This window comes from Equus caballus, chromosome 3, assembly GCF_041296265.1.
Source record: "Equus caballus isolate H_3958 breed thoroughbred chromosome 3, TB-T2T, whole genome shotgun sequence".
Taxonomy (NCBI): domain Eukaryota; kingdom Metazoa; phylum Chordata; class Mammalia; order Perissodactyla; family Equidae; genus Equus; species Equus caballus.
Genome location: NC_091686.1, coordinates 124013015 through 124030926, shown reverse-complemented (window position 1 = coordinate 124030926; position 17912 = coordinate 124013015). Strand labels below are relative to the sequence as shown.

Here is a 17912-nt window from a genome sequence, read left to right as displayed (position 1 = left end):
ATATTTATAAATTCAGAATGAATCTTCCTTTAACCCCTGAATAAGAAGTATATTTTATAAAAGAGTAAAATTTAGCTTTACCTCTCGAAGCTGATTATTACTTGTTATAAGAAACTGTTCTCCTGCAACAAAATGGGCTTCTTGCTCCAATTCCTTGAGACGAGACTGTGAATGTGATAAACATAATTTATCTCATTGTTTTCACAATTTAAGATTATTTAATTTTTTCATCAAACAAATCCCAACAAAAGCTCTTATGAGAATAAAAACTAATCTACAATTTACCAAAATGGACATTAAAAACTACATATTTTGACTCATGGTGGAATATTCAGGCTCATAGAATCATTCTCCACCAAACCTAAGGAAGCAAGCTGAAAGAAGCAAAAGTAGTAAATAATACACCAAAATGAAGGAAGGAAAGAATGAATTCTCTAGCAATATTATGACTAGAAAAGGGACCCAGCATCACATCATAAACTTCCAGATATCGAAAGATCCCAAGGCAGAAGAGTCAGGACCAAGCCACATGGTGACTACAGCGATGACCATGTAGAGGCTTTCCTCCTGACAGAGAGAGCAGCTGCAGGAGAAACAAGCGACAGCACTCTGGACAGCCACACCAGCCCAAACGGGGACGCAGCCAGGGATGAGTGGTGCTGAGTGTCAACTTAGAAAAGCAGCCAGCTGTTTTACTCGCAAAACAAGTCTATGTAGGAATAGACCAAAAAGCTGCAATTTTGAATGTGCATGCTATGGTAAACCTAAGGCAAATCTACAGAACAAAAGAGGGGAGCTGCTTCTATAGAGAAAAAGGGGGAGAGGGAGGAGCTGTTCCAAAGGATGGTCCACTGGGGGCAGCAACAGCTTCTCATTAGCTGAGCTGCAGCATCTCTCATTGCCTGGGCTGCTGTCTCGCGGGGAGAGACGTCTCCCTTCCTCCTCATCAGTAGGAAAGTAGTAAACACTTTCCTGTCTTGAGATGCAAGCATACTTCTCTTTCTATTTGGAGTAACTGACAGTGTATGATAGGGCTTGAGGGCTCCCCCTACAGGCCTTCCTGACTCCTACGTAGTTAAGGTTTCTCTTTTTCATTTCACTAGGGCACAGATGGTCCAGGTGAAAAAAACAAACATACCTTATGAAATAGCTGATAAATACAGCGCTGAGCAGAGCAGAGCAGTAGGACACGCTGAATTAATAAAGCCCTCGCCTCCCCACCATTTTAGTCAGAAAAGAAGGCCAGTACTTTAAAAAAAATTATAAAAGAAAAGAGAGAGCAGAGCCTAAACCAATCAACTCTGGTGAAATATCATCTGCATCTACTCTTTATCAGAAGAGAAGTGCCTTTAGGCTAAAATTCTGAAAGAAGTTTACAAATAGGGTCCAGAGAAATCACGAGTGGGACAAGTATAATACAAAAAATAGTATCTAAGCAAAAAGAAAAACCTAGAAACAATTTTCTCAGTTAAAGTATGCCAAAACTCTGTAGTCAAAGAAACAAATGATAACAAGAAAAACAAAAGACCAAAGCATTAAAAGACAGATAATGGATCCCTTCAGGAATAAGTCATACCTTAGGAAACAAAAAATTCAGTAACAAATTGATCTCAAAGAATTAAGAGAACATGAGCTTCCAGCTAAAATAGTACAATAAATTCACACATTAATGCATTCTTTGTGTTTAAACACACAGCAGTAATGGATTAGTATAAACAGAGAAAAATAAGAAGACAGTTTGGAAAACCCCCACAAAACATGAATGTCTCTTTGGAGCAGAAATAGATGAGAACTACAAAGCAGCAGCAGGGCTGAGGCCAGGGCCCAGCTGGGCACTGGGGCCAGCAGCCAGGCTGGAGCTCCGGTCATGCAGCAAAACAGGGACTGAAAGTGCTCCATTCACGAGCGGAAGCTGGAGCCAGGTTGCATCAGTTACCTACTGCCCCATAACAAACCACACCAAAACAACCACCATTTTGTTTGTTCCCATTTCTGTGGGTCGGCAATTTGGGTTGGGCTCAGCTAGGTTGATTGTGCTGTCCTTGTGGCATCACAGGTAGAGGTTTGCATATTTTTCATTAGAAAGATTATTTCATTATTTCAAATATTTAGCCCATTTAAAAACTGTGTTAACTGGCTTTTTCTTATTGATAGGAGTTCTCTATAGAGTCTGCATAGGAATCGTTTGTCATACACATTGAAAATACAATCAAAATCCAAGCAGGTTTTTTTTTTTTAAGTATATCACATAATTTTATAAGGAAATGCAAAGAGCCTAGAATAGCCAATACCATGTGGAAGAACAAAGATGGAGAATTTCTACTATAGGATATCAAGACATACTATAAAGCTACTGTAACTAAGCCAGGGGAGTATTAGCACAAGGATAGACAAATAAACCAATGAAACAGAACAAATTCCAGAAAAAGATCTACACATATACAGAAACCTGATTTAAGACAAAGACACTACTCTAATTCAGTGGAGAAACAATGGCACTTTTAATAAATGATGCTGAAATAAATGGAAATCCATTCGGGGAAAAAAAATCTTAACTGTACTTTATACTATATAGAAAAATTAATTTGAAATGGATGATAGGCTTAAAACACTACAGCTTATAGAAGTAAACGCAGGAAAATATCTTTCCTAGAGGGCAAAGAGTTCTTAGGGGCCGACCCGGTGGCGCAGCAGTTAAGTTCGCATTTTCCGCTTCTTGGCAGCCCAGGGTTCACCAGTTCGGATCCCAGGTGCAGACATGGCACCGCTTGGCAAAAGCCATGCTGTGGTAGGCGTCCCACATATAAAATAGAGGAAGATGGGCATGGATGTTAGCTCAGGGCCAGGCTTCCTCAGCAAAAAGAGGAGGATTGGCAGTAGTTAGCTCAGGGCTAATCTTCCTCAAAAAAAAAAAAAAAAGAGTTCTTAGCACAAAAAAAATCTTAAATGTTTAAAAAATGGTTCATTGGACTTCATTAAAATGAAGAGATTCTGGGCCAGCCTGGTGGCATAGTGGTTAAGTTTCCATGCTCTGCTTCAGTGGCTGGGGGTTGGCAGGTTTGGATGCCAGGAACGGACCCAGCACCGCTCATCACGCCACACTGTGGTGGCATCCCACATAAAACAGAGGAAGATTGGCACAAATGTTAGCTCAGAGACAATCTTCCTCAAGTGAAAAAAAAAGAGGAAGATTGGCAACAGATGTTAGCTCAGGACCAATCTTACTCTCACAAAAACAAAAAAACAAAAAATGAAGAGATTCTGTTCAACAAAAGACACCACTATTAAAGAGTGAAAAGACAAGCTAAAACATAGCCTGGGCCAGATAAATATTTTGGGCTCTATGGGCCACATATATTCTCCATTACATACTCTTCCCTATTTTTGTTTATTAGTCTGTTTCTAAAAAACTGTAACAACCAGGGGTTGACCCAGTGGTGCAGTGGTTGAGTTCACACGTTCTGCTTCAGCAACCCAGGGTTCACCAGTTCAGATCCTGGATGTGGACCTATGCGCCGCTTCTCAAGCCATGCTGTGGCAGGCATGCCACATATAAAATACAGCAAGATGGGCACAGATATTAGCTCAGGGCCAGTCTTCCTCAGCAAAAAAGAGGAGGATTGGAGGGCAGTTGTCAGCTCAGAGCTAATCTTCCTCAAAAAACCCCAAAAAGCTGTAACAACCACTCTTAACTTGCAGGCCATACAAAAATAGGCCACAGAATAGTTTTGGCCCACAAATCATTGTTTGCCAAATCCTGGACTGGGAGAAAGTATATTTTCAATATATATTATAAAGGACTGACATACAGAAGATATAAAGAACTACAAATCAATAAGAAAGTCAGTTAACCGAAATTTTAAAATAGGCAAAGTCTTTGAAAAATTGGATCACAGAAGAGTATATCCAAAATACCATCAATCATATGAAAGGTGCTCAATATTATACTCATGAGGGAAATACAAATTAAATCCACAGGTACAACTACAGACCCATCAGAATGGCTAAAGTGAAAAGAGCGATAGTACTGCGTGGGTGAGGATATAGCAAATGGGACTGGAAAAGGTTGCAACCAATTCAAATAGTTATTTGCAAGTTATCTGCTACAGGTAACATATGCACACCCTGTGACCCAGCAATTCCACTTTTGGATATAAAACCAAGAGACAGCAGCACTCACATCCACCACAGGTTATGTACATAAATAGTCACAGCCACTGTGATCACAGCACCCACCAAAGGGAGAGGGCATAAAAAAATTAGGGTGCCTTCTTACAATGGGTGCTATACAGCAACTTTTATTGGAATAAACTTCTGTTACACTCAACCAAATGGATGAATCCCACAGACAGGATGTGAGCAAAAGGAGCCAGAATGAAAGAGCCCCTACTGTGTGGTTCCATTTACATGAAGCTCAAAATCACTGGGGACAGAATCAGATTAATGACTATCTCTGGGGGTATAGATTGACAGGGGACAAGAAGGAGCCTTCTGGGTGCTGGACGACAGCTGCGCTGGCAGAATCTGTCTGATGGAACCATTCTAGAACTCTGGAGTCTGTCTTCCCACCAGGACAACAGCTGTGCTGGCAGAATCTGTCTGATGGAACCATTCTAGAACTCTGGAGTCCGTCTCCCCACCTGGACAACAGCTGCGCTGGCAGAATCTGTCTGATGGAACCATTCTAGAACTCTGGAGTCTGTTGAAGGCTTGCAACTTCCAGGGGAAGTCTTGGGCAGTAAAAGTGGTTAATTTTGGTCGAATTCAGCTCTTAGCACAGAAGCAGCTACCCATCCCCACCCCCAACTACACAGCAGGCAGTTGTGCACGTGTTCCTGGAGCAGCTTGCACACAGCTTATGGGAATCAAGGTGGGCAAAGAGGACTCTCTCCTCCAAATATCAGGGATCTGTGCTCTGATGGCTGCTTCTGACAAGAGGTGCAGATGAAGAGGAAGGCTGCCATTGTCGTTGCACCTCCTCCGTTGTTGCAAGCCCCTTCCTCTCCACTGAAGTGACTTCCAGGGGATTTAAAGGGTTGGTGCCCTTTTCTCTCCTCTTTCATTTTTTGCTTTTTCTCCTCTTGGAAGCCAGATATTAAAGACAAGGACAGTCAAAAGCAAGTGCATATATGGCGAAAACAGAAAGTGACTGTGCATGCCCAGGGGAAGGCTCAGAAAAGAACTGAGAACACCTTAAGTTTACAGCTCAGGCTGATCCTCAAAACAGAGACAACCTACAACAAGCAAAATAAACAAACAAATAAAAAACCCAATAACACAAAAGGAGCAAACCCTGAGGAAAAGGAGGAATCTGATTCCAGAGTTACCACATTATTAGATTCAAATGTCCAGGTTCAACAAAAAGTCACAAAGCACACAAAGAAACAGGAAATATAGATCATTCAAAGGGAAAAAATAAATCAGCAGAAACTGTCCCTGAAAAGAAGACATAATGGCAGATCTACTAGACAAAGACTTTAAAACAACTGTCTTAAAGATGCTCAAGGAACCAAAAGAAGACGTGGGGAAAGTCAAGAAAATGATGTGTGAACAAAATGGAAATACCAATAAAGAGACAGAAAATGTAAAAGAAACCAAAAAGAAATTCTAGAGCTGAAACATACTGAAAAAATTTAATATTTAAAATTCACTAGAGGGATTCAAGGCAGATTTGAGTAGGCAGAAGAAAGAATCAGTGAACTTGACAATAGGACGATGGAAATTATTGAGGCTGAGGGACAGAAAGAAAAATGATTGAAGAACAAAATGACTGAAGAAAAGTGAACAGAACTTAAGGGACCTATGGGACACCATCAAGTGGACCAACATACGCATTGTAGGAATCCTAGAAGGAGAAGAGAGAGAGAGAGGGGCAGCAAGAATATTTGAAGACATAATGACTGAAAAGGTCTCAAATTTGATGAAAGACATGAATATAAACATTCAAGAAGTTCAACGAATTTCAAGTAAGATGAATTCAAAGAGATAAACACTGAGACACACTATAATCAACTTTCAAAAGACAAAGACAAAGAGAATCTTGAAAGCAGCAAGAGAGAAGCGTCATCACATACAAGGGATGCTCAATAAGACTATTAATGGATTTCTCCTCAGAAACTTTTGAGACCAGAAGATAGCAGGCTGATATACTCAAAGTGCTAAAAGAATAAAACCATCACCCATGAATCCTATATCCATCAAAACCATCCTTCAAGAGTGAGGGAGAAATTAAGACATTCCCAGATAAACAAAAGCTGAGAGAGATGTCACCACTACACCTGTCCTGGAAGAAATGCTCAAGGGAGTCCTATAAGGTGAAATAAAAGGACACTATACAGTAACTTGAAGCCATATGGAACAATAAATACCTCAATAAAAGTAAATACATGGGCAATTATAAAAGCTAGTAATATTGTAACAATCTGTAACAGCACTTTTTGTTTTCTACATGATTTACAAAGAAAACCAACTATGAGTATAAAAGCTAGGATGACTGTAACTTTAGTTTGTAATTCCAAATCTTGTTTCCTACATAATACAAGAGACTAAGGCATTTAAAAAATTATTAGTTTATGTTTTGGGACACACAATATATAAAGATGTAATTTTGTGACATCAACAACTGAAAGGGGGAGGGACAGAGCTGTAATGAAGCAGAGTTTTTGTGTTATTGAAGTTAAGCTGGTATAAATTCAAATTAGAGTGTTATGACATTAGAATGTTAAATGTTATCCCCATGGTAACCACAAAGAAAATAACTATAGAATATACACAAAAGGAAATGAGAAAGGGATTTAAATATTTCATTACAAAAAAATCAACTAAACACAAAAGAAGACAGTAATGTAGGAAATGAGGGACAAAAAAGCTATAAGGCATATAGAAAACCAATAGCACAGAGACAGAAGTAAGTCTCTCCTTGTCAGTAATTAACTGTATGTAAATGGATTAAACTTTCCAATCAAAAGACAGAGATTGGCAGAATGGATGAAAACACATGATCCAACTATATGCTGTCTATAAGAGACTCATTTTAAATCCAAAGATAAAACAGGTTAAAGTAAAAGGATAGAAAAAGATATTCCATGCAAACAGTAACCAAAACAGAGCAGGGGTGGCTAAACTAATATCTAACAAAATAGACTTTAAATCAAAGATGGTTACAAGAGACAAAGAATGACATTATATTTGACACAAGAAGAAGATATAACAATTAAAAATATTTATGCACCTCATGACAGACCATCAAAATATACGAAGGAAAACTAAAAGAATTAAAGGGAGAAGCAGACAGTTCTACAATAATAGTTGGAGACTTGAATACAGTCATGTGCCAGATAACAACATTTCAGCCAATGATGGAACATATATATGACAGTGGTCCGATAAGATCAGTACCATATAGCCTAGGTATGTAGTACGTGATACCACCTAGGTTTGTGTAAGTACATTATGTGATGTTCACACAACAACAAAATTGCCTAATGATGCATTTCTCAGAATGTCTCCCCATCATTAAGCAACACATGACTGTATCCCACCCACAATAATGGATAGAACAACCAAACAGAAGATAAGTACAAAAACAGAGGACTCAAACAATAATAAACCAACCAGATCTAATAAACATACAGAAAACTACCCAAGAACAACAGAATATGCATTCTTCTCAAGTGTACGTGGGACATTTTCCAGGATAGACCAAAAGTTAGGCCACAAATTAAAGAGATTTTATTTTATCTTATTTTCTCTCTTTTTTTTTTGAGGAAGATTAGCCCTGAGCTAACTACTGCCAATCCTCCTCTTTTTGCCGAGGAAGACTGGCCCTGAGCTAACATCCATGCCCATCTTCCTCTACTTTATACGTGGGATGCCTACCACAGCATGGCATGCCAAGCGGTGCCACGTCCGCACCCAAAATCCAAACCAGTGAACCCCGGGCCACCGAGAAGTGGAATGTGTGCACTTAACTACTGTGCCACCGGGCCAGCCTCAGATGATATGATCTTGTATGTAGAAAACTCTAAAGATTCCACAAAAAAACTGCTAGAATTTTTTGAATTCAGCAAAGTAAGGATATAACATCAACACACAAAAATCAGTTTCATTTCTACACATGAACAATCTGAAAAGGAAATTTCCAAAAACAATTCTAGGGGCTGGCCCCATGGCCAAGTGGTTAAGTTCGCGTGCTCTGCTGCAGGCGGCCCAGTGTTTCGTTGGTTCGAATCCTGGGCACAGACATGGCAGTGCTCATCAAACCACGCTGAGGCAGCATCCCACATGCCACAACTAGAAGGACCCACAACGAAGAATATACAACTATGTACCAGGGGGTTTTGGGGAGAAAAAGGAAAAAAATAAAATCTTTAAAAAAAAAAACAATTCTATTTGCAAGAGCATCAAAAAGAGTAAAATACTTAGGAATTAACTTTACCAAGGAGGTGAAAGATTTGTACAATGAAAACTACAAAACATTGCTGAAAGAAATTTAAAAAGACAAATAAATGAAAACACATCTTATTTTCACGGATTGGAAGATTTAATATATGAAGATGTCAATACTACTCAAAGTGATCTACAGATTCAATGCAATCCCTATCAAAGTCCCAAAGACATTGTTTTGAGAAACAGAAAAATCCACTCTAAAATTCTTATGTAATCTCAACGGACACTGCATAGCTAAAACAATCTTGAAAAAAGAACAAAACTAGAGGACGCACATTTCCTGATTTCAAAATTTAATACAAAGCTACAGTAATCAAAATAGTGTGGTATGGGCATAAAGACAGACAGGCAGACCAAGAGAACAGAATAGTGAGCCCAAAAATAAACCCTTGTGGATGTGGCCAAATGATTTTTGACAAGGGTGTCAAGACCATCTGATGGGGAAAGGACACTTTTTTCAATAAATGGTGCTAGAAAACTGCATGTCCACATGCAGAAAAATGAAGCTGGACCCTTACCTAACACCACACACAAAAATTAACTCAAAATGGATCAAGGACCTAAATGTAAGACCTAAAACAATAAAACTCTTAGAAGAAAAACACAGGACAAAAGCTTCATCACATTGGATTTGGCAATGATTTCTTGGATATGACACCAAAGGCACAGGGAACAAAAGAAAAAGTAGAAAAATTGAACTTCATGAAAATGTTTAAAAATTATGCATCAAAAGACACTATCAACAGAATAGAAAGGCAACACAAAGAATGGGAGAAAATATTTGAAAATCATATATATGAGTAGGGATTAACATCCAGAATATATAGAGAACTCCTAAAATTCAACAAGAAAAAACAAACAACTGGATTCAAAAATGGGCAAAGGACTTAAATAGACATTTTTCCAAAGAAGATATACAAATGGCCAATAAACACATGAAAAGATTCTCAACATCACTAATCATTAATGAAATGCAAATCAAAACTACAATGAGATACCAACTCACACTCATTAGGATGACTACTACCAAAAAAACAGAAAAAACAAGTACTGACAGGATGTGGAGAAATTGGAATAACTTGTGCACTGTTGGTGGGAACATAAAATGATGCAGTGGTTTCTCAGTTTGGTTTTACCAAACCACAGTATGGTGGTTTCTCAAAAAACTGAAAACAGAATTACCATAAGTTCTAGCAATTATTTCTGGGTATATAACCAAAAGGATTGAAAGCAGGATCTCAAAGAGATATTTGTACATTCATTTTTATAGTAGCATTATTCACAATAGTTAAAACATGGAAGCAAGCCAAATTGCTTGTATCCGTCGACAGATGAATGGATAAGCAAAATGTGGTATATACACACAATGGAGGATTATTCAGCCTCAAAAACGAAGGAAATTCTGACAACATGCAACAACATAGATGAATCTTGAGGACATTATGCTAAATGAAATAAGCCAGTCACAAAAAGACAATCACTGTATGATTCAACTTATATGAGGTACTTAGAGTAGTCCAAATCATAGGGGAGTTATTATTTAATGGGTATAGAGTTTCAATTTTACAAGATGAAAACAGTTATGGGGATGGATGGGTGGTGATGGTTACACAACAATGTGAATGTATTTAATACCACTGTACTGTGTAATTGGAAATAGTTAAGACAGTAAATTTTATGTTGTGTCTTTTATCACAATAAATTTAAAAGATTTGCAGTGTTCACTGTATGTAATTTCTTTCTCACATAAAAAGAAAAAGTCAGTTCCAGGTACGTTGTAAACCTAAATGCAAAGGCTAATGAAAATAGCTTTCAAACATAACACATGAGAATACTTCATGAGCTTGAAGTAAGGAAAGATTTCTTGAACAGGATGCACAAAACACTAACCATAAAGAAAAAGATTAATAAATTGCACTAAGTTAAAAATTAATGTACTTTTTGTTCATCAAAAAAACGTCATTAGGAAAGTAAAAAGGTAAGACAAAGAGGGAGAAGGTATATGTAACAGGTTTGTAACAAGAATATATCAAGATGCCCCAATAAGAGAAAGACAAAACCCTCAATACAAAAATGGGTTAAAAACTTGAGCAAATCCTTTACCAAAGAGAAACTCCTAATAGCTAATGATGATAAGAAAAGCTATTCAGTCTCACTAGTAATCAGGAAAATATAAACCAAAATCATAATGAGATACCATCATGTCCTCACCAAAGTGGCTACTATTAAAAGTCTGAGGTACCCGTGCAGGTGAGGATGTGAAATGACAGGCCCCTGTATGCACTTCTGGTAAGTGCACCTTTGGAAAGCAATTCAGTGTTACTTAATAAAGCTAAGCAATACCATCCCTGTGCTGCAGCAGCCCCATTCTGCCTTACACCCCAGAGAAGCACATGCCCAGGGGCCCAGGAAACATGCTCAAGAGTGGAGCATGGTTTGTAATGACTGCGAAATGGAAACAACTCAGATGCCTATCAGCAGTGGGCTAGAGTCATGCAATGGAAGACTACAGCACCAAGTGACATAAGTGAAGCTGAGATACAGAGGCTGAGTAAAAGAGGTCAGGCACAACTATCAACTGAGTTCAAAACGAAAGCTAAATTATACTGTTTAGGCACTGACATGGGAAAACTGCAAAGAAAAGCAACATAATGAGGACAAAAGTCAGGAGAGGGGTTACTTTTGGCAGCAGGAAGAGGGCACATAGGGCTTCTGGAATTTCTATGCTTTGACCAAGGTGATGGTTATACTGAAGTTTCCTTTAAAGTAACTTAAGTAGAACATTTTAATGCATGTTTTCATGCATCTTTATCCAACCCTCGGTATTTTTCCTTTTTCACAATTGGAAAGTTTTGTTTTTACTTTTTTAAAGAATCCAAGAAACGCATGAATTCCCCTCACCAAACTACAGGGGGCAATGTCCTTGCAAGAAGAACCTTTGAGAAGGACACTGAGGATCCATTAAACCATGCACACATCTACATGGAGGAACAACCAGATATAATGCTTGTTTAAATCTTTTCAATGCATGGTACTCCCCTGCAGGAGTCAGAGACAGGAGGAACAGTGGCAGCATCAGTCTGGGGCAAACGAGGAAGGGAAGAGAGGGGAAGTCACTCTAGAACTACCACTGGAAGAACTCAGAAAGGCCTTTTCTGACCTTTACACCCACCCTATCCTAGGAGAGAGCTAACAAGTACAAATGGTCTGAAATAATAACATACCCCAAGAACTGCTGAAGTCCTCTCCATTTCGTCTTTGTTCACCTGAATGTTGTGGCTTTCCATTACTGTGATTCAAAAACCAAAGCAGATAATGTTTGTGCTGCATCAATGAATCATTTCTGTGAAAGACTCAAGTGCAAGGAGTGAGCCTCACTCCCTGATAAGGACAAAAATGACAGCACCTGCTGCGAGCCGACCTCAGTGAAGTGACCATTAGGGCCAGTATTTGAGCCCAGCAATGGTGGCAGTGGGCCTGGGGACAAGCACCGGTCAGCCACACTCTGGATAGAGTTGCCCCTCCACCAGCTCGGCTGCAGGGCACTGGTCAAGGCTCTGACTTCCTAGGGACCCAGCAGGACCTGGGCAGAGCGGGAGAGAGAGGGATACAGAGGTGAAGGCAGAGGAGAGCCCTGCAACAGTTCTTCTAGGAGTTCTCACAAAGAGGAAAAGGTTAAAGGACAGTATACCAGGACCAGGGACGACAGTGACATGTAAAACATCCAGGCAGCCATCCTCCCCCACATTGCTGTTCTGAGGACCCTGGGAGTCAGGTCAGTGCTCACTCCTTGGCCAGGGCATCTGGCAGAACTGGACAGTACAGAGGGATCCCATATGACCAAAATGTCAGAACCTTCTAGTCCCTCTAGATCAAGAGGTGATAGGGTCCAACCCCTTTCGCTACAGAAAGGGAAAATAAATGGCTTGCTACCTCTTCAATGCCCCCATGATACACTACCCACCCTAAAATAAGTTAGGAGAGAAACAGTCATTCCCAACAATGTAAAGAATTCTCTAGAAACATGACTGTACATCATCTTTATGGTAACTTACCTGCCAAAATTGGTATCAGAGGAAGCTCCAAAGTACAAAATAGTTGCCACAAACCATAAATCTGTTTCATAGGAAGAAATGATATCAATGTTACTTTTAAATTATTATTTTTATCTGCATTTCACTGAAAAGCCTACTTAATTTCCTTGAGCTAGAATTAAGGCAACTACTATAGAAGACATGGTTGGTTTCTTATCCAATAGCCACTCCTCTGCTCCGTCCTCCTCCCTAATAGAACTATTTCCTTCAAGTATCCAATTTTATTACCCAGACCTGGTAGAGATATTTAGAAATATCAGGTAGGACAAGTCCCACTCCCAATATTCTTTAATCTTTCTCATTTTAAAGTCTGATTTAGGTATTTGTAGACTTTTAGTCTTCCATTTTAATTTCAGAATAGTTTACTGAATTTCCAAAAGTTTAACTAGAATTTTCATTGATTCTGCATTGACTTTATAGAGTAATGTGGGAAGAAGTGAAATCTTTATATTAGGTCATCACCTCCAGGAGCATGAAACATCTCTCCATTTATTCAGAGCATCTTCCAAGCTCTTTATCAGTTTCCATCTCTTTTATTCTTTCCTGCTGCTACCTGAGAGAGTCTTCAGCCTCATCTGTTCTTCCTTTATGCCCTCACATTCTCAACCTGCCCCTCCAGAGCCATTCTCTGCCTTGCTCTTCACTCTCGAGGAAGGGCTAATGCCCTCCAGGCCACCTCACCTGGACTCCTTCTCTGCACTCAGGCTGGTTTTGCCAATTTGGGGCTGGTAGAAGGAGAAAGAAGTGGGTTTCCTCTCTCCCACCTGGACCCTGCCCACCAGCCCACAGTGTACTGCTGACTGCAGTTCTCCACCTGCAGCCACAGCTTCTGGTGCCTGACTCCTGACCAGGAGCCCCCTGCCGCCATTGCTCTCCCAGGGTCCTAGTAACAGCTTGCCCTTCAAGCTTAGGGGTTGAAAAGCTTCTAGCCAGTACCTGTCCTTGGAGGCTTCTCCATCCCCTGCTGGCTCCCTTGCCCCTGCTCTTGCCTCAGTACACAGTCCCTTCATTCATCTCTGCTCAATGATTCCTGTGAATGCCCTCTGCTTCCCAATGAAACTCTGATTGAGTGGAGCTGTGTCCATTTCACTATTAAGTAAAATAAACTCTCAGCTTTTATGTTAACTGCAGCATTAAAAATATTCCATTTGAATTGGAGGCTTTTAAAAAATATTGCAATTGTTTTCAGCCTATAGAAAACATTTTTAAAACTTCAGGTCTTGTCATCTGGACTACCCTTTTATGAGTGATGTGCAGCTTAAGGTGGCCTTAGAACTCAATGTTTCATTTCCTGCACATTCAAAGACACTGCAGGTATTGCTTCCTGTGAGTATGGGTGTGAATGAAAGACAGCTCTTGGACAAACAGTGAGCAAGAGTGCCTGCTAACCGGAAGTTATAATAAAATGCCTTGCCTTCAACTGAGAACAAAGGCCCATCGTAAGTCTGTAGAGTATCCTCAGGTTCGCACACACATTCTGATTCTATAAAAGATCAAAAGAATTAAAAATTAGGCAAACTTGGTGGCAATGTTTGTCACAATCTAGGAAGTGACAAAATTCACAAAAATATTTACCAGCTATGTCGCACAAGTCTTTCCATGGCAGATATGATGCATCTGGCAGTGTCACCAATTGCCTCAAGTAGATGAGTTCCCATGGTACAGAACGTGCATCTTATTGGGCAAATGCAAGCTACTTGTCACCTCACACTTTCTCTCCAACCCAGTTTTTTCTTATTTTACAGGAAATGAACCACAAAGATGCAAAATGCCCCACATGCAAAGCCTACACAGTAGTAGAGACAGGAGGACATGGACCTGACCTCTCTACTCCTACAGCCTCCACCCACCATGAGCAAGCTGAGGAGCCACACTGCACATTCCACACTCACCGTCCATCCTCGCCCTAGATGACACACACAGATGCCCTGGAAGTGGACAAACAGGGTCTGTGTTGAACTGATAAATAGGGTGATGGGATGAGCTGCAGCCCCCAACGCTCAGTCTAATTCTCCCTCCACTGACCCAGAGCCCCAGCTTCTCCCATTGAACACCTTGCTCCACCAAATGACTCTCCAGACTCCAGGCCAGTCAGACTCAGCTTTTTTGCTGAAGGCCTCAAGTTAGAGAAAATTCCCCACAATGAGCCAAAGGCTGGCTGCACATACCCTGGCATGTGTTTTCTAGTCATTCCTGGTCTTGGCTCTTCTGTGAACAACTAGTCCAGAGGCATCATGAGCACATCCATGTAAATTTCTCAGCTGCTGCCTGGCAGATTGCCGCAGTGCTGCCTGAATGAGCTTTCTAAACAACAAAGCTGGCTGAGCGACTCCCACTTTAAACAGTTCTCCAACTCCGAAGCTTCCTCAGGACAAGATCAGTCTTCCCAGCAGGCTCAGACCCTTCGGGCATAGGCCCTGCTGTGTCTCCTCTTCCTTCCCCACAGTCATCTTCCTTCTCACCATGTGAGGTCTTGCTGCTTCCTTCAGAAGAGCCACATTCTCCTGTGATTCCCTACTGTTTCCATGCTACTTGCTCTATCCCGAATACCCTTTCATTTTCCTGAACAATTCATACCAGTTGTTCAAAGAAGCACAGCTGGCAGATCCTATAGATTAGTGGGCCCAACTTCCGTCTTCCACCCACTCCTGTATTGCATGCCTCCACAAGAGACACATTTCTGACCAATAAGACACAAGTGGAAATTTACCCGAGGCTGCCTTTTTGATGACTGGAGTGTGGACGAGGGCCCTAGGATGAAGCTTTGCTGGAACCGTAAGGCAATGGCACGAAGGGAGTGGCTGAATGGAAGAGTCCAACAGCACTGTGAGCAGCTGCTCCAGCCGGGGTGAGGGCCAGCAGCTTCTTGTAAGGGACAAACACACCCTGTGTGGTTGGCGTTTTGTTCCTTGCAGCCACTCCCATCCCTAACTCATACACGTGTATACTAGAAAGAAATTGGACTTTAGAGTCAGAAATCCAAAGTGTGAACCGTGGCCTGCACCTTGGTTTACTTATCTGTACACTGGGACTGATAACACTGAGATGGACAACTCCTTCTTTCAGTAATATCTCAGCTTCCGTTTGGGGAAGCTCCCTCCCCACAACATAGAATCTGGGTAGGACTTCTACTCTCCACGTCCTGCCCTACGTGCCAAGGGCAGACATGTGACACAGTGAGGGAAACAAAACATCTGAAGCGCTGGAACTTTTAATCTTGAAAAAAGTGACACACGGATCAAAAGGTCATGGCTCACTTCTCACCCCAGGCCCTGTGGGCTCCCGCTCTGTGGGTCCCCAGAGCCGCCTGGCTCCTGACTTCCCAAGGCCTGGTTCTGCTTCTTCTCTGAGTCTGTGAGCTGCCCCATATTCCTCTGACAGAACTCTTTTTAAATTAAGGGAAAGCAAGTTTCTGTACTCTCAAACCCAAGCCATTGACACAGAACCTTCGCTCACAGAAGGTCTGTAGGATAAAATGCAGGACGACAACATCTCCTGGCTCAGTACTTCACGCTGGGTATACTCCCAGGGCCACCTGTTCCTCTGTGCCCCCTCAGTACTCTGCATATTCTTTGACTTGTGCTTTTAAGGTGTAGCTGTTAATTTACAACTAGGAAGCCTGAACAGAGTGGCCCCATGTGGCCCACGCTGCTCCCACTGGGACACCTCCTCTGGAGCCTGCCATGTGTCAAGTCTCCCTTTCACTGAGCTCCAGGCAGGATTCCAAAGCTGCAAGCACCCTTGCTTCTCCGGACAGTGGTTCTTAACAATCGGGGGCATCTTCAGAAGAGGGGCTCAGAGAGACATACCTGGAGCAGCTTCTACAAGTCTCCCCATGTGGACTGAGGAGTGGCCAACCCAGGCCCTCTGTCACAGCAGCCATATCACCAGCACTAAGAATTTATAAACAAGCAGCTCTCCACTCATGGAGCAGCTGACTTTCTGACACCAGAGAACCCATTTAGAAGGATCACACTGTGAATGGGATTTCCCAGGAACAGTTTCACGAAGGAAGAGAAATTACCCATCCTTATTGAATATCTTCCTCCAGAAATGTCAGAGTAAAAAGCATTTGCGCTGAATAAGTAAAAATGAATGTCAGCAATATTCTTTACTATTGGACTGTCTATGAACCAGAAAAAGTTTCTAGAGAAAAATTAGGGTTACATTAAGGTTGACAAAACCTTATCTTAAAACAACTCACCACAATATTTCTTGAGGAATTTCCATATGTGCTGCTCACTTTAACTGTGATGGAGTTTTCCAAGTATTTTGCCACTAAATCTTCAAAAGAGGGAGCAGCATCACTAGGATCTATAAGCCATGCAGCGATTCTGGGATCTAGCCCTACAAAGTCAGCAACTAACGAGAAAAAGGTCCTTTAATCATTCTAAGAAAAATGAATAATTGTACTTTTCCCTGCTTTTACAAGGTTCTCAAGGTTCAAATTAATAATAATAGTGTTACCATCCTCTCAAATTACACAGCTAAGTATCAAAGTGATGCTCTGTCATTCCTAAAGAATTTCGAATCTTTGATAAGAGCATCCTCCCCCCAGGTCCCACATGGCCAATCTCCATGGGGAATGGATCCCAAACAGTTAAAAAGGGGTGGAGACTCCAAACTAACTTGGAATTTGGATCTCTCAAAAATGTTAAAAGGGATCAAAGTCAGAATCCTCAGCTACACTTCTTGTCTCCTCTTCCCCACCTTTCTCTTCCCCTCCCTGCTCCCAAGCCTCTCACTGCCCCATGCACCTCTCCCCCATCTGGCTTTTCAATCACATATGTCAACGAATCCACTCTTTCCAAGTCCTCCCCTCCTCCAGTCTCTCACTGGTCTACGTTCCTAGGCCACCTTTGACCTCGCCTCGCATTGGGACGTTCAGGAATCCAAGTCTTGTGAGTAGAAGCAAGAGTGATGAGAAGCTGCCTGAGCAAATGGCATCCTCGTCATTGAGTTCTGGGGAGGCTGGGCAGTGTGTGCGAGGGCAAAGACGCTTGATGTTTTGGGCATTTACCCTGATGCGAGGAAAATCCTGTGAGACAACTAGATGTGCTGCATCACAATGTGTGAAAAGAACCAGGGCGCCAGACCACCCTGTGAGCCAGGGAGGTCACTTTGCCCCTTAAGTGTTAGTTTTCTCATCTGAAAACTGGGAGAAAAGATTACTATAATTATCTGTGAGACATATGTGAAGGTGCTTTTTAAAAAATAAAAATGATATTTGCTAAATAGATAAATTTTAGTATCAGAGTGTTTTAGATATGAAGGGGGAGTTATAAATGGATAAAGAGGGGCTCATAAATTAAGAGATAAATCTGAATTCTATGTGATTGTTTTTTCAAGTTACCTTTTTTAGGATTTTAT

At 41.1% G+C, this 17912-nt stretch overlaps 1 protein-coding gene across 10 annotated transcripts in view; it reads right to left on the bottom strand.

Annotated features, from left to right (window-relative positions):
- POLN (DNA polymerase nu) overlaps positions 1 to 17912 on the bottom strand; it is a 174943-nt gene that overhangs the window by 121307 nt on the left and 35724 nt on the right. For 8 of the 10 annotated variants that reach the window (XR_011437648.1, XR_011437650.1, XM_001489088.7 and 5 more), the window contains exons 8-12: positions 16747 to 16904; positions 13957 to 14025; positions 12504 to 12564; positions 11673 to 11737; positions 82 to 165 (exon numbers count right to left, since the gene is read on the bottom strand). Coding sequence is in view for 7 of the 10 variants with exons in the window: in XM_001489088.7 (XP_001489138.5) it covers positions 82 to 165; positions 11673 to 11737; positions 12504 to 12564; positions 13957 to 14025; positions 16747 to 16904 (437 nt within the window). In the remaining 3 variants the exon portion in view is untranslated. Of the gene's footprint in view, positions 1 to 81; positions 166 to 11672; positions 11738 to 12503; positions 12565 to 13956; positions 14026 to 14434; positions 14471 to 16746; positions 16905 to 17912 lie in introns of all 10 variants that reach the window. The other 2 variants (XR_011437649.1, XM_070264051.1) reach the window with 1 other exon arrangement.